We start from the raw sequence: 17,071 nt of genomic DNA on the forward strand, positions 1-17,071 counted from the left end.
CGCCTCTTTCACAGCCTGAGAAACTGACTACCCCTAGAGAGAAAGCAAAGACCTCACTTGCCTCAGAGAAATAACCCCAAAGTTTTAGATAGCCCCCCACAAATAATAACGGTGAGTTAAGGGGAAAAGACAAACGTAGAAATGAAACAGGTTTAGCAAATGAGGCCCGCTAACACTAGATAGACAGAAAATAGATAGGAGTTTGTGCGGTCAGTACAAAAACTATCAAAAATAAACCACGCAGAGAATGCAAGAACCCCCACACCGACTCACGATGTGAGGGGCGCACTCTGCACCCCAGAACTAACCAGCAAGCGAAAAATCACATAAAAGCAAGCTGGACTGAACTCATAATATACTGAGAAACGTTTTCAAGGAAATAATGAGCAAAATGAACAAACAAACTTAGCTTCTCCAGCAGGAGACTGGTCACAAGGAATATTCAGGAGAACCCAGAATCAGGACTGAATACACCGACAGCAGGCAACAAATGAAGGGCCAGGTGAATTAAATAGGCCCAGCATAGCAGGAAATGAAGCAGCTGAGCCCAGCCAAGACCAGCCATATCGCTAAAGGCCACCAGAGGGAGCCCCAGAACAAACTCACACAGTTCTGCCCGAGAACGGAATTCACAACAGTGCACCATGACCGCTGGGTCCTCACCAGCCCCTCCCAGTAATCTGTCCACCCGATCAGCGATGTGTCGGACTCGAGCGCCAGGCAGGCAGCACACCGTCCGACGATCCCTGTCTTTGTGACAGATTGCCCTATCTGTTCCCCTAATAATTGAGTCCCCCACTACCAGCACCTGTCTGGCCTTTACTGCTCTCCTATTTCCCTCCTTACTGGAGCAGTCACTCCTCCGGCTTTCAGAGGACATGCCTGGCTGCAGCAGTGCTACCCCTGTACTGGCACCCCCCTCATCTGCCAACTTAGCAAACTTATTGGGGTGTGCCAGATCAGGACTAGCCTCCCTGGCACTCTTCCCTCTACCCCGCTTTCTGAATGTCACCCAGCTTGCTACTCCACTGTCCTGCAGCTCCATCCTACCATCCCCCCCTCATCTATCCCATTGAGCGTCTGCTCAGTGAGCAGAAGACTCCTCTCCATATTGTCTATGGATCTCAGTGTTGCCAGCTGCACATTTAGATCCAGAATCTGGGCTTCCAAATGCTCAACGTGCTCACATCTCGCACAGCAGTATGCACCCTCGACCGGCTGATCAAGGACTGCATACATGTGGCAAGATGTGCACTGGATGGCATTAACAATAGTGGAGCACATTTCCTAATGGGGATTGCACCACACAGAAGCGTTAAATAAAAATAAATACAAAGTATTAATAAAAAACAGACAGCAATTCAGCAATTCCTCCCTTGGAAACTCCCTGAATCCAAAGTCACTGAATCACAAGTCACACTTACCGCCGTTCACACTTACGCTCAGGTCACACTCAGCTCGTTCACACTCGCTAAGCTGAAGATTTAAAGATTTTTTTTTTGCGCTATGCATAATAGAGCAAGGGTGGGAGATTAATTTTCCCAAGGGACCACATAAGAGACTGTGACTGTCGTGGAGGCCGAACCAATATGCTGAAACAAATTCTGCTCAATATTGATATTAACATTAATTATAATTGTTTTTATATTAATTGTATCACTTAATATTGATCAGAATTAAGTATGCTGACATGCGCCTTTTATACAGTATGAGCCCGCACATAGCCTTCTATATACAGTATAAGCCCCCTATGTACAGTATGAGCCCTCACGTAGGTTTCTATATACAGTATGAGCCCTCACATAACCTCCTATATACAGTACGAGGCCATACATTACTCCCTATATGCAAGATGAGCCCCACACAGCAACCTATATGCAGTAGAAACCCTCATGTAGCCTATATATACACACGTGGTCAAAATTGTTGGTACCCCTCGTTTAATGACAGAAAAACCCACAATGGTCACAGAAATAATGTGAATCTGACAAAAGTAATAATAAATAAAAAATTTATGAAAATGAACAAATGAATGTCAGACATTGCTTTTCAACCATGCTTCCACAGAATTAAAAAAAAAATAAAACTCATGAAATAGGCCTGGACAGAAATGATGGTCCCCGTAACTTAATATTTTGTTGCACAACCTTTTGAAGCAATCACTGCAATCAAGTGATTCCTGTAACTGTCAATGAGACTTCTGCACGTCTTGACAGCTATTTTGGCCACTCCTCAAGAGCAAACTGCTCCAGTTGTCTCGTGTTTGAAGGTTGCCTTTTCCAGACACCATGTTGCAGCTCTTTCCAAAGATGCTCACTAGGATTTAGGACAGAGCTCATAGAAGGCCCATGTTGCAGATTCATGTGCGGATTTTTCTGCACCTTTGTGAAACATTTCCTGCGTTTTTGTGTGGATTCCACCTGCAGTTTTACACCTGTGGATGCCTATAAAGGAACAGGGGTAAAACGCTGCGGAATCCGCACAAAGAATTGACATGCTGTGGAAAATACAACTCTGCGTTTCTGCGCGGTATTTTCCGCACCATGGGCAAAGCGGATTTGTTTTTCCATAGGTTTACATGGTACTGTAAACCTGTTGGAAAACTGCTGCGAATGCGCAGCGGCCAATCCGCTGCGGAATCGCAGGCAAATCGGCACCGTGTGCTCATAGCCTTACTGCCAAGAGAGCAGATTTTGCCTGCAGAAAAAAAAATGCATAAAAAATGCAACATGTGAGCATAGCCTAACTAGACGTGTTTTGGGACCACCCAGGCTTCTTTTTCATTTTATTTTGTGTTTGTTACAACATATATTAAGTTAAGGGACTCTTGACATCTCAGCCCTGTTCCAAAGCCAGCTTCTCCACCACGACAGACGATCAGCTCTCCAACCTTCTGTCAAGATCACATCTCACCACTTGCACGCTTGACCCGCTCCCATCCCACCTCATCCCTAACCTCGCAAAAGTCTTCATCCCTACCCTAACACAACTCTTCAACCTCTCACTTACAAACGGTGTCTTCCCCTCATCCTTCAAACACGCATCAATCACATGCACCTATCCTCAAAAAACCCTCCCTCGACCCATCCTCTGTGTCCAGCTATCGCTCGATATCCCTTCTCCCTTATGCGTCAAAACTACTGGAACAGCATGTTCATCTTGAACTGTCCTCCCACCTCTCCTCCTGCTCCCTCTTTGACCGGTTACAATCTGGCTTCTGACCCCATCACTCAACTGAAATTGCCCTAACTAAAGTGACCAATGACCTACTAACCACCAAGAGCAAGCGACACTACTCTGTCCTCCTCCTCCTGGACCTGTCTTCTGCCTTCGACACTGTGGACCACTTCCTTCCTGTTACAGATTCTCTCATCTCTTGACATCACAGACTTGGCCCTATCCTGAATCTCATCATATCTAACAGACCGGACATTCAGTGTCTCCCTCTCCCACACCACCTCCTCGTCTCGCCCCCTGTCTGTCGGTGTTCCCCAAGGCTCAGTTCTAGGACCCCTACTCGTCCCAATCTACACCTTCGGCCTGGGACAGCTCATAGAATCCCACGGTTTACAATATCATCTCTACGCTGATGACACGCAGATCTACCTATCTGGACCCGACCTCACTTCCTTACTGACCAAAATCCCACAATGTCTGTCTGCTATTTCATCCTTCTTTTCTGCTCGTTTTCTAAAACTGCACATGGACAATACAGAATTCATCATCTTTTCCCCACCTCACTCTACCCCCTCCACCCGACCTATCCATCAATGTCAATGGCTGCTCACTTTCCCCGGTCCCGCATGCTCGGTGCCTCGGGGTGATACTTGACTCTACCCTCTCTTTTAAGCCACGTATCCAAGCCCTTGCCTCTTCTTGCCGATTCCAACTCAAAAACATTTCCCGGATCCGTGCATTCTTTGACCATGAAACCACAAAAACACTAGTACAAGCCCTTATCATCTCCCGCCTCGACTACTGCAACCTCCTACTCTCTGGCCTTCCCTCTATGACTCTGACACCACTCCAATCCATCCTACACTCTGCTGCCTGACTAATCTACCTGTCTCCCCGTTACTCCCCAGCCTCTCCTCTCTGCCAGGCCCTTCACTGGCTTCCTATTGCCCAGAGGCTCCAGTTCAAAACACTAACAATGACATGCAAAGTCATGCACAATCTGACTCCTCCATACATCTGTGATATGGTCTCCCGTTACCTACCCACATGCAACCTTCGATCGTCTCATGATCTCCTTCTCTACTCCTCTCTCATCTCTTCCTCCCACAACCGCATCCAAGACTTCTCCCGTGCTTCCCCTATACTCTGGAACTCTCTACCCCTACACATCAGGCTCTCGCCTACCACAGAAACCTTCAAAAGGAACCTGAAGACCCACCTCTTCCGACAAGCCTACAACCTGCAGTGATCCCCAGTCTACTGAACCGCCGCATGACCAGCTCTACCCTCTCCTAGTGTGTCATCACCCATCCCCTGCAGACTGTGAGCCCTCGCGGGCTGGGTCCTCTCTCCTCCTGTACTTGTGTGTGCCTTGTTTTACTCATGTTTATTGTACTTGTCTATATTTGCCCCGTTCACATGTAAAGCGCCATGGAATAAATGGCGCTATACAAATGTATAATAATATAATAATAATAATAATAATAATAATAATAAAAAGGAGTTGTCTGGTGAAAAGTTGCCACCCATCCACATAATAGGTGATATCTTCCAGATCAGTGGGGGTTCTGAACGGCAGAATGAGGAACTTTTATCCCCCCCCCCCCCGTTAGAAGGGAGCAGCATTGCACATGCTTGACTGCCGCTCCATTAATCCTCCAAATGGCTGACAGTAAAAGCAGAGGCCTGAGGGTATATTCCCACGGTCAGTAAATCCAATCTGCAGCGTCCAGATGTTACAGCATAGTGGATGGGATTTTAAGAAATCCCATCTCCACTATGTGTGCACGGACGCCTCCGGCTTCACTGCGGAGACGGACATGCATGCAGCATGTCAAGTAATCTTACGGAGACGCTCTGTCTCCGCAAGATAAATTTCTCGTCCAATGTATATGACGTGGTGATTCCGCACGGTTCAATAACTTATCACCTATCCTGTGCATCGATAACTCGTTTGTTTTTTTTTACCAAAGAACCCCTTTAAGGATTTTCCCCCTTGAAATCAACATGGAAGTCAAAGTCCATAATATAGCCAATTTTCGGTGAAACATCAAAAGACTTTAAAAAAAGACTTTTCATAAAGTTTAAAAAAAACTCTAGAAACTCCCCCAGCGATCCGAAGGCTCGGAGACCTTGCCTGCCGCTATCAATCACAATCCACATGGGCCCAGATGTCATCGCAGGAGGCAGAGTTGCCAGGTAGGTAATGGGGCTTTGTTTTATTTTATACGCTGCTGTTTTCTCCTGAGAAATCAGCAGCAAAATCGGCATCAAAATCCATGCGATTTGGGGGTGGATTTCCATGCGGATTCTTGTGAGTAGGCTTAATGTTATGGCTGATGGGTGTCTATGACCACATTCTCTGTTCTATTCCTCTTTTTGGCTTTTCAACAAGTCATACATTAGACGTGTACAGTATTGAGACTTTCACACTGCAGTACCGTAATATGAGCACACGGTGGCGCCGGTGTACACGCAGGACTGTACGGCGCCGCCGCAGTTCGCACTGTGTGTCATTCTTGTTGCATCGATCGTAGCAGGAAGTGTATTGCGGCTCCGGCAGCAGCAGGAAGCGAACAGGATCCCGGCGATCACCCGGTCCTGGTGCATCTGATAGAAGGGGCCGGAGATGGAGCACATCCGCACCACCAAGGTAGGGAGGCTGGGGCTTGTGAGTGCAGTGTCACTGATGGTAGTAGTGGGTGACATTGCATGGTCATGTCTCCCTCCAGTGCTGCTTTCTCTCACTTTATGGTGTCATGTTCCAGGCTCTGCCCTGCAGTACAATGTACAGAAGACTCCTCTGCATGAGTCGTTTTCTTACAAATCCGCAACAGATTTCCCAATAATCGGCCTAAAACCAGAGTGTACCTTCCCCTCAATGCTGTCATTTCCATTTTCCAAAACCACAGTGAGAAGTTAAAGGCGTAGTCTCCACACCGACATTTCTGGTCTATTACACCAGATCTGCTCACTGCCTCCATCATTCCCATAGAAGTGAATGGAGAGCTCCGCCAGCTGTCTATTCAGTCTCCTCCTTGATGTGGTGGATCGAGGGACACCCCGTCCTCTGTATAGACACAAGTGATCACATTGGGAAGACCCCTTTAATACACCGTAATATTGGGAGCTCCACGGGGCGGAGGTAGATGTGACTATGGACAGCGGAGCCTACAGGAGTGCTCGGTGTAAGGCCAGGCTCACATCTGCCGTAGGTGAGAAGTAGAATCCATTCGAAAGCGACAAATAACGGGCACAAATCGCGCCCAGGAAACTCTTGACTGTAATGGGGTTGGTTAGATTTCCACAATGGTCTCAGTCATGTTAATGGAAAGTTAGCCTGGTACGCCAGTGATTATTGCCCCCTCCCCCGTGCAGGGCAGTGGTGTCAGGGCAGCCAAATCTTAGGTCTTGGAGTCAGCAACAGGATGTAAAAACTCAAAGCAGATCTGTCACTTCATTTCAAAATGCAAATTGCACAGATTATTAATCTTAGACCTGGTGAGACTAGTGTACTTTCTGTGAAAATCAATGTGGGAATGGCTTTATAGTCTTTTTTTTTTAATATTCCCAAGTGATATTAATTCCAAGATAACCTAGCCATTCTATCAGGGATCTTCATAGTCTCCCCCCCCCAAGACTAGCAGTAAAAAAAATGGTCATTCATTCCCCCCCACTACCAATGACCATAGTTTATCTGTCTACTTCCCCCAGTGCTCTCAGCAGGAGACGGCCCCCAGTAGTCATAACAGGACAACTTGCTGCCCCTCGTCCCCATCTTCCGCGGCCCTCTGGACATCCAGGACGAGTCTGCTAGAACGTTTGATTGCCATGTGTAAATAGTTTGCAGCGTTCAGCTCTTTTATGACATATCCTGTGTACGTGCCAAATATGTCTAAAGAAGGAAAGCCCTGGGATAAAACCATATCTGAGACCCCATTAATGACTGTGTTGGGGGCTGACAACTATACAACTCCTGTGAAAAAAAAAAATGGTACCGATGATAGCAGCCGAACTTTAATCAGGAAGAGTCCAAAACATTTTTTTTTTGTTTTTTACGCAATGTCCTTTTAAGCTGGACACAATTGCATAGGCATTTACACTGCTGTCTGAGCAGACATGATCATTTAGCGCGATCTGTGACTCCCGAGATGACTCACTGGGACTGATGAAGTCATTCAATGACATCACTATGCAAATCATGTGTGATGATGTCGTCCGGCGGCCCGACGGAAAAGTTAGTTCTCTGCAGTGTAGCAGGAGCAAGACGGGTCTTGGATTGTCAAGTGTCAGACATGCAGCCGCCGGGACTAACATATTATTCGAGCACGCCGAAGACAGTACCCGAGCATGCTCGCCCATCACTAATGAGAATAATTGCTGGGGATTTACCAAGTTTCTCAGCTTTGTAGATTCAGTCTCTGTGCAGACTGTCGGGTTGTGGTCGGAGATGAACCTGCCAGTTAATGCGGCATTTTGCTGCGAGGATGCGGCTCTGCTGTGTCACACACGGCCGTGACTCCTCACTTGCTGGCATAGTGTGAATTGCTGGGGGGCTTGGCTCAGCTCCCTGATTGTATGGTGGTAGCAGTGACCACATTTGTTGTTGGCCAGAGCTTCCGTTGCTTTCTTTGTTGCTTTCTCAGATGAATGTCCTCATTGTTGGGCTGTGGAATAATCAGCTGGAACCAGGGACAACCAGTCCCATTCTGTTATGGATCAGAGTGCCATGAATAAGACACGTAGGTGAGGACGGACTCAGCTGTATGAGGTCAACCTCCATTCACGAGTATACACCTTCCAAATGTTCCTTTAGGGGGGGCTGTCCCTTCTGTTACCTCAGATACGGCTGTCCCTTCTGTTACCTCAGATACGGCTGTCCCTTCTGTTACCTCAGATACGGCTGTCCCTTCTGTTACCTCAGATACGGCTGTCCCTTCTGTTACCTCAGATATTTCTGTGCCTCCTTTTTACCTCAGATACGTCTGTCCCTTTTTTTTTACCTCAGATACATCTGTCCCTCCTTTTACCTCAGATACGTCTGTGCCTCCTTTTTACCTCAGATACATCTGTCCCTCCTTTTACCTCAGATACGTCTGTCCCTCCTTTTTTACCTCAGATACATCTGTCCCTCCTTTTACCTCAGATACGTCTGTGCCTCCTTTTCACCTCAGATACATCTGTCCCTCCTTTTACCTCAGATACGTCTGTGCCTCCTTTTTACCTCAGATACATCTGTCCCTCCTTTTTACCTCAGATACGTCTGTCCCTCCTTTTTTACCTCAGATACATCTGTCCCTCCTTTTACCTCAGATACGTCTGTGCCTCCTTTTTACCTCAGATACATCTGTCCCTCCTTTTTACCTCAGATACGTCTGTCCCTCCTTTTTTACCTCAGATACATCTGTCCCTCCTTTTACCTCAGATACGTCTGTGCCTCCTTTTTACCTCAGATACATCTGTCCCTTCTTTTACCTCAGATACGTCTGTGCCTCCTTTTTACCTCAGATACACCTGTCCCTTCTTTTACCTCAGATAATAATAATAATCTTTATATAGCGCCAACATATTCCGCAGCGCTTTACAGTTTAACAGTTTCAAACACAACAGTCATAGGTAACAACGTTAACAATACAGTAATAAAGCAGAATAAAACAAAATACGACTACCCTGCTCGTGAGAGCTTACAATCTACAGTAAAGGTGGGGAGATACAAAGTACAGGTGTGTATTTACAATGATGTATTTACAATGATGGTCCAGCCATCTTCAGGGAGTGGGGGGTAGATGGAGATAGTGAATGGGCTACACACACACAAACATAAAATGAGTTTGATTAGGGAACGTGATAGGCCGCTCTGAACAAATGTGTTTTGAGGGAGCGCCTAAAACTATGCAAATTGTGGATGGTTCTAATATCTTGGGGTAGAGCATTCCAGAGGATTGGCGCAGCACGGGAGAAGTCTTGGAGTCGGGAGTGTGAGGTACGGATTAGTGCAGAGGTTAGTCGAAAGTCGTTTGCAGAGCGCAGCGGTCGGCTAGGCCGATAGAGAGAAATGAGGGAGGAGATGTAAGGCGGTGCCGCACTGTGGAGAGCTTTGTGGGTGAGAACAAGTACTTTGAATTGTATTCTGTAATGAATGGGCAGCCAGGGTAACGACTGGCGAAGAGCGGACATGTCCGAGTAACGATTAGCCAGATGGACGACCCTGGCTGCTGCATTAAGGATAGACTGGAGAGGGGAAAGTCGCGTGAGGGGGAGGCCAATTAATAGAGAGTTGCAGTAGTCCAGACGGGAGTGGATTAGGGCGACAGTGAGAGTTTTTGTTGTCTCCATGGTGAGAAAAGGGCGGATTCTAGAGATGTTCTTTAGGTGTAAGCGGCACGAGCGGGCAAGAGATTGTATGTGGTAGGTGAAGGAGAGATCGGAGTCAAACATAACACCGAGACAGCGTGCCTGCTGCCGGGGTGTTATTATGGTGCTACCCACGGAGAGGGAAATGCCAGATTTAGGGAGGTTAGTAGAAGGCGGGAGCAGAAGAAGTTCAGTTTTGGAGAGGTTGATTTTCAGGTAGAGAGCGGACATTATGTCAGAGACTGCGGACAGACAGTCAGTGGCGTTCTGTAGTACAGCGGGGGTAAGGTCAGGGGATGACGTGTATAGTTGTGTGTCATCAGCATAAAGATGGTACTGAAAGCCAAATCTGCTGATGGTCTGTCCAATTGGGGCCATGTAGAGGGAGAAGAGAAGGGGGCCAAGGACTGAGCCCTGAGGTACCCCGACAGTGAGAGGAAGAGGAGATGAAATGGAGCTGGAGAACAGAACACTGAAGGAGCGTTCAGAAAGATAGGAAGAGAACCAGGAGAGAGCAGTGTCCTTGATGCCTAGTGACTGGAGCCTAGAGAGTAGGAGAGGGTGGTCAACCGTGTCGAAAGCTGCAGAAAGATCGAGGAGAATGAGCAGAGAGTGGTCACCGTTACATTTTGCTGTCAGAAGGTCATTGGTCACCTTGATGAGTGCAGTTTCTGTCAAATGTAGGGGGCGGAACCCGGACTGTGAAGGGTCTAGGAGGGAATGAGTGGCGAGGTAACGGGTAAGGCTACTTTCACACTAGCGTTAACTGCAATACGTCGCAAATGCGTCGTTTTTGCGAAACGCCGCATCCAGCAAAAGTTTTTGCTGGATACGTTGTTTCGTCATAGAGTAACATTAGCGACGCATTTGCGACGCATTTGCGACGCATTTCCAAACGGTGAATGCGTTTGGCGGCGTTTGGGCGTATGGTAGCGGTCCGTCGGGAAAACAAAACGCTACATGTAACGTTTTTTGCTCCCGACGGTCCGCTTTTTCCGACTGCGCATGCGCAGTCGGAACTCCGCCCCCACCTCCCCGCACATCCCCGCACCTCACAATGGGGCAGCGGATGCGTGGAAAATATGCATCCGCTGCCCCCGTTGTGCGGCGGAGACCACACTAGCGTCGGGAACGTCGGCCCGACGCGCAGCGACGGGTTGTTCCCGACGCTAGTGTGAAAGTAGCCTAAGACGGGAGTAGACTAGGCGCTCCAGGAGTTTTGAGATGAAGGGGAGATTGGAGACCGGTCTGTAGTTGTTTGTGCATGATGGGTCAAGGGTTTGTTTTTTTAGTAATGGAGTAATGATAGAGTGTTTGAAGGAGGAGGGAAAAATGCCAGAGGAAAGGGAGAGATTAAAAATTGTAGTTAGGTGAGTTGTGACGACTGGAGAGAGAGACTGGAGGAGGTGTGAGGGAATGGGGTCGGTGGTGCGAGAAGAGGAGAGGAGCTTGGAGACTTCTTCTGTGATGGGATCGAAAGTGGAGAGTGAGCCAGGGGAGATGCAGGGAGGAATGGGAGTCATTGCACTTGGTGTCTGGGAGCGGATTTCCTGACGGATAATGTGTATTTTCTCTATAAAGTGGGAGGCCAGGTCATCAGCACAAATGTCTGTGATAGGGTCTTGTGCTTTTGGCCTGAGGAGGGAGTGGAAGGTGTTAAAAAGTTTCTTGGGGTTGTTGGATAGTGAGGAGATCAGAGTGGTAAAGTAGGTCTGTTTGGCGAGGTGAAGGGCAGAGTTATAGGTCCTTAATATAAATTTGAAGTGGATGAAGTCTTCTGGTCTGCGAGTTTTCCTCCATAAGCGTTCAGCACTTCTAGAGCATCGCTGGAGAAATCGGGTTTGCGATGTGAGCCAGGGCTGTTTCACTCTGTGTTTGGAGGTTCTGAGGGTGAGGGGAGCTACTTGGTCAAGGGTGCTTCTAAGAGTGGCGTTGTAGTGATGTACAGCCAGATCAGGACAGGAAGTAGAAGAGATTGGGGACAATGATGAGTGTAAGGAGTCTGAAAGTGTATGAGGGTTAATGGCTTGTAGATTTCTGAGTGTGTGGTAGGTAGGAGAGTGCTGGGGTGGGCGAGGAGTTGTGAGTGTGAAGGAGAGAATGTTGTGGTCAGAGAGGGGAAGTGGTGAGTTATCTAGGTAAGAGATTGAACAGAGCCGGGCAAAGACCAGGTCCAGGGTGTTACCGTCTTTGTGTGTTTCAGAGGTTGAGAGCTGTGAGAGGCCTAGGGAAGTGGTTAGTGATAGAAGCTGGGATGCAGATGAGGAAGTGGGGCTGTTAATGGGAATGTTGAAGTCTCCCAGAATAAGGGTTGGTAGTTCTGAGGACATGAAGTGCGGCAGCCAGGCTGAGAAGTGGTCCAGGAAGTGGGTGGGTGAGCCTGGGGGCCGGTATATGACCGCTACTCTGAGGGAGAGGGGACGGAAGAGCCTGATGGTGTGGACCTCAAAAGAAGGGAATGAGAGTGATGGAACTGGGGGTATAACCTGGAACGTGCATTGGGGGGACAAGAGTATGCCGACTCCACCACCAGGTCTGTTTGTGGGTCTTGGGGAATGGGAGAATTGTAAGCCACCATGGGAAATGGCAGCAGGGGAGACAGTGTCAGAGTCCTGGATCCAGGTTTCAGTGAGGGCCAATAGATTCAGAGAGTTGTTCAGAAAGTAGTTGTGCAGGAAAGGAAGCTTGTTACATACAGACCGTGGATTTCAAAGGGCACAATTGAAAGGGAGAGATGAGGGGGTGCAAGTAATATTAATAAGGTTAGTATGGTTTTGATATGAGGTAGTGTAGCGGTTGAGGGATGGGGGACCGGGGTTAGGGGATATGTCCCCTGAAATCAGTAGGAGTAACAAGATAAAAAGCACGTAGCTTTTTGAAATGTTTGAAGTTTTTTTGTGCAGTGTGTTTGTGTAAGATGGGCTGATGTTTTTCAGGAAGATACATCTGTGCCTCCTTTTTACCTCAGATACGTCTGTGCCTCCTTTTTACCTCAGATACGTCTGTGCCTCCTTTTTACCTCAGATGCGTCTGTGCCTCCTTTTTACCTCAGATACGTCTGTGCCTCCTTTTTACCTCAGATGCGTCTGTGCCTCCTTTTTACCTCAGATGCGTCTGTGCCTCCTTTTTACCTCAGATGCGTCTGTGCCTCCTTTTTACCTCAGATGCGTCTGTGCCTCCTTTTTACCTCAGATGCGTCTGTGCCTCCTTTTTACCTCAGATGCGTCTGTGCCTCCTTTTTACCTCAGATGCGTCTGTGCCTCCTTTTTACCTCAGATACATCTGTCCCTCCTTTTTACCTCAGATGCGTCTGTGCCTCCTTTTTACCTCAGATGCGTCTGTGCCTCCTTTTTACCTCAGATGCGTCTGTGCCTCCTTTTTACCTCAGATACATCTGTGCCTCCTTTTTACCTTATACGTCTGTGTCTCCTTTTTACCTCAGATACGTCTGGCCCTCCTTTTTACCTCAGATACATCTGTCCCTTCTTTTACCTCAGATGCGTCTGTGCCCCCTTTTTACCTCAGATACATCTGTCCCTTCTTTTACCTCAGATATCTGTGCCTCCTTTTTACCTCAGATACATCTGTGCCTCCTTTGTACCTCAGATGCGTCTGTGCCTCCTTTGTACCTCAGATGCGTCTGTGCCTCCTTTTTACCTCAGATACGTCTGTGCCTCCTTTTTACCTCAGATACGTCTGTGCCTCCTTTTTACCTCAGATACGTCTGTGCCTCCTTTTTACCTCAGATACGTCTGTGCCTCCTTTTTACCTCAGATGCGTCTGTGCCTCCTTTTTACCTCAGATGCGTCTGTGCCTCCTTTTTACCTCAGATGCGTCTGTACCTCCTTTTTACCTCAGATACATCTGTTTGGCTTGCGGGTACAGTGAGTTATATGTGCTGATTTTTCCCCCATAGTTTTGTTTTTAGATTGGGGTCTTTAGATTAATCGCATTATAGTTAGACAGAGAGACTTTATGTGAACCTGTCAGCTTAAAGGCTATGGACATTTTTGACCTGGAAAAATTATTTTCATAAATGCGAGTGATTCCATTTTGTGAATAAACTTGCACAAAGTTTCAGTCTACAATCATCATTCCTTCATTTATTTTCAGACCTCCTGATATGCAGTTTGCAGCTTGATTCATGTTTCAGATTTTTCTCATGTGGGAGTGTCTCTCCCAGTAATGCAGGCTGGATGTTAGCTCTGTGTGTACCCAGGGAGCTGCTCTCTTGATTAGTTCATATATCAGCACAGCTTCTGTCCTGCACTTATTTCCTCTGTATTTTCTTTCCTTCATGTCTGTAACCTTTTTTTCTCTGCTCTCCATAAAACTTTAGATATTTTCCCCTCTCTGCTGTGCAGATTTGTGTACTACAATTTCCTCCTTCCAACTATCTGAAGCACTGAGAAAATAGAGCCAGAGAGCAAAGAGAGCCATCAGAATGGAGCATGAGCTCAGATGGTGTTTCAATATTTTTGCAGATCACTCTGCTACATAAAAGGGTATGCGCACACGTTGCAGATTTGCCTGTGGAATTTTCTGCGCAGATTCTGCATCTCTTAGCAGAAAACGCAGGTAAAAATTCGCACCGATTTGATGCGTTTTTGATGCGGATTTTCATGCATTTTTTTTTCATGCGGATTTGTATGCGTTTTTGTATGCTAAATAAAGATTTATTATTTAACAAAAAAAAAGAATTGTGATGTCATTTTTTGTCCAACCTCTTCATTTAGATACTCCATTGAAGAATAATGTTTACACACACACCAAGCCCGATGTTTAGTAATAAACATAATAAAATGGTACATAAAGAGTTATATAAAGACACACACACACCAAATCTGTGTTAGGCCAGGGTCACACTTGCGTGAAACTCGCACAAGTCTCTTGCATCAATACCCGGCACTGCCGCCGGCACTCGGACTGGAGCGTTCAGATGTATAGAAATACATGCAGCCGCACGCTCCTCGCAAGTGTTACCCTGGCCTTAAATGCAATATCTGTTTAATTTTAAAAAAATGGCGTGGGCTCCCGCACAATTTTCTGCACCAGAGAGGGAAAGCCAGCGACTGTGAGCCAATGTTTATAGCCTAGGAAGGGGTAAATACCTATGGATCTTCCCAGGATATGATTATCAGCCCGCAGCTGTATATTTAGCCTTTACTGGCTATTAAAATAAGGGGACCCCCCCTAAAAAATGACGTGGGGTCACCATATAATTAATAGCCAGAAAAGGTTATGCAGACAGCTGCGGGCTGATATTCATAGCCTATGAAGGGGCCATGGATATTTCCCCCCCCCGGCTACAAACACCTGCTCCCAGCCGCCCCAGAAATGCCGCCAATTGCGGCACTTAGCCTCTGTCTTCCCACTGCCTTGTAGTGGTGGCATATGGAGTAATAGGGGGTTAACGTCACCTTTTGTATTGTTAGGTGACATCAAGCTGGCTTAGTAATGGAGAGGTGTCAATAAGTTACCTATCATTACTAATCCTATTTGTATTAAAGGGTTAAATAAACACACAGCCAGAATAAAGTATTTTAATGAAATAAAACACTTCACATTTTCCCATCTTTATTGTTCTGCCAATCCATGCGACGCCCTCGATCTCCTGCAAAAAAAAAATAAACCAACACAAATACTTCCTGGTCCGATGTAGTCCATTTAATAACGACTGTCCCACAACGATCTCCCCTACAGAGCTGTCACATCAGGAGATGTGACCGCTCTACAGGGGCCTCCGGTGACACACTGACAGGAGACAATGGCTCCTGCAGTGTTATCACTGAGGGTTCAGTGAGTTCATTTTCTCACTTTACGGCACTGCTGCGTGAGAATTTTCCCAAGTGACAGTATGAACTCTGCTGAACTCAGGGCGGTGGAGGGATACAGTGCGGAGGATTATCTCCTGTCATTGTATCACCGAAGTCCCTGGAGAGCAGTCACATCTGTCGATGTGACAGCTCTCCACGGGAAATGGTCATGGGACACTCGTTATTAAATGGATTACATGGGAACAGGGAGTATACTGATGGTTTATTATTTTAATTTTTTTTTTTACAGATGATCGAGGGAGTCGGGGATTAGCTGTATGATGAGTGTATACTGTATGTTGTATGTACTGTATGTGTATATGTTTTTTTAACTTTTTTACACAGTAGCTGGATGATGGGATTACTGCTGTCCCATCATTGGCTAGCTGTCACTGTAGCAGGCATAGCCAGATGGGACTAGTAGTCCCATCAGACGATGCCTGCCTATATAAGACACACACACAAACACACACACACACACACACCGCAGATACACGCAGGTACACACAGACACACACATCTTCTATGTGCACACACAGTCTCCGCACACACTCTTCCTCCTCTTGATTTGCATTGTTTCTCGCACCCAACTCCGCAGCAAAACCGCAGATCTTTTTAAACCTGCGGTTTTGCTGTGGATTTGACTGAATCAGTGGAAGTCAATGGGTGAAGAAATGCTGCAGATCTGCAAAAAGAGTTGACATGCTGCGGAAAATAAGACGCTGCAAATCCGCACGTTTTTTCTGCAGCATGTGCACAACAATTCTAGATTTCACATTGACTAACATTGGTAGTGCACTACACTGCGGATTTGATGCAATTCTGCGCATCCAAAAACGCTGTGGAAATGCATCAAAATCCGCAATGTGTGCACATAGCCAAAGACTTACAATCTGCAGCAAAACACAAAACATTTTTAATGAAGACTATTTAAAAAGTTGCTTAAAGGGAACCTGTCGGCAGGATTGTGCACAGTAAACCTACAGACAGTGTCGGTGCTGATATAGTGATTAAAATGATATCTGGGTGATGATATCCGTCTTGTGGTTGTTAATCTTTATTTGTAGTTTTCAGTTAATGAGATTCTCAAAGTCTTGTGGGCGGAGCTGTGGGAAGTCCTGTGGGTGGGGCTGTATGTGGGGCTCTGCTTAGATATTCATCTGTATGGCTTATGACAGGTCACTGATCCCTCACTGACCTGCCTCCTATTTTACATATTGTGTATTTTATTGTTTGCAAATAAATAAATCACATTTAGCAGGCAGGCAGCGGCGCTGTAGCATGATCGCATCTATAATATGCATATATTCTTTTTATTTAGTCATTTACATTTCTTTAAAAAAAAATCTTCCTGAAAATGGCGCCGGCCGCACCTGCGCAGTAGCATAGTTTGGAACGCGATAGATGCTACGCAGGGGTCATCGCCATTTTGCTAGAGGGGAAAAACAAATAGTCTCCACCAAGCTGGCGCCTGTGCAGTATAATTTATTGGATCGCCGATAGAGGCTACTGCGTAGGTGCGGCCGGCGGAATTTTGAGGAAGAAATTTAGTTTTATTTTTCAAATTTCTATCACTAAATAAAATGAACATCTGAATATTGTAGATGCGATCACGCTACAGCGCAGCCTGCCTACTGAATGTGGTTTTGGTTTTTTTGCAAAACAATAAGAAATACAGTATTTAAAATAGGGGTCCGGTCAGTGAGGGGTCAGTGACCTGTCAG

The 17,071-nt window shown here is 46.6% G+C and overlaps 1 protein-coding gene across 1 annotated transcript in view; it reads left to right on the forward strand.

Annotated features, from left to right (window-relative positions):
• Positions 1-5,648: 5,648 nt before the first annotated feature.
• The window catches only part of MTMR6 (myotubularin related protein 6), a 52,613-nt gene continuing 41,190 nt past the window's right edge, over positions 5,649-17,071 (forward strand). The window contains exon 1 of the mRNA XM_077298318.1: positions 5,649-5,830. Within this exon, the coding sequence (XP_077154433.1) occupies positions 5,807-5,830 (24 nt within the window). The 5' untranslated portion in view covers positions 5,649-5,806. The remainder of the gene's footprint in view (positions 5,831-17,071) is intronic.

The sequence above is a fragment of the Ranitomeya variabilis genome, chromosome 3 (assembly GCF_051348905.1).
Source record: "Ranitomeya variabilis isolate aRanVar5 chromosome 3, aRanVar5.hap1, whole genome shotgun sequence".
NCBI classification, from domain to species: Eukaryota; Metazoa; Chordata; class Amphibia; order Anura; family Dendrobatidae; genus Ranitomeya; species Ranitomeya variabilis.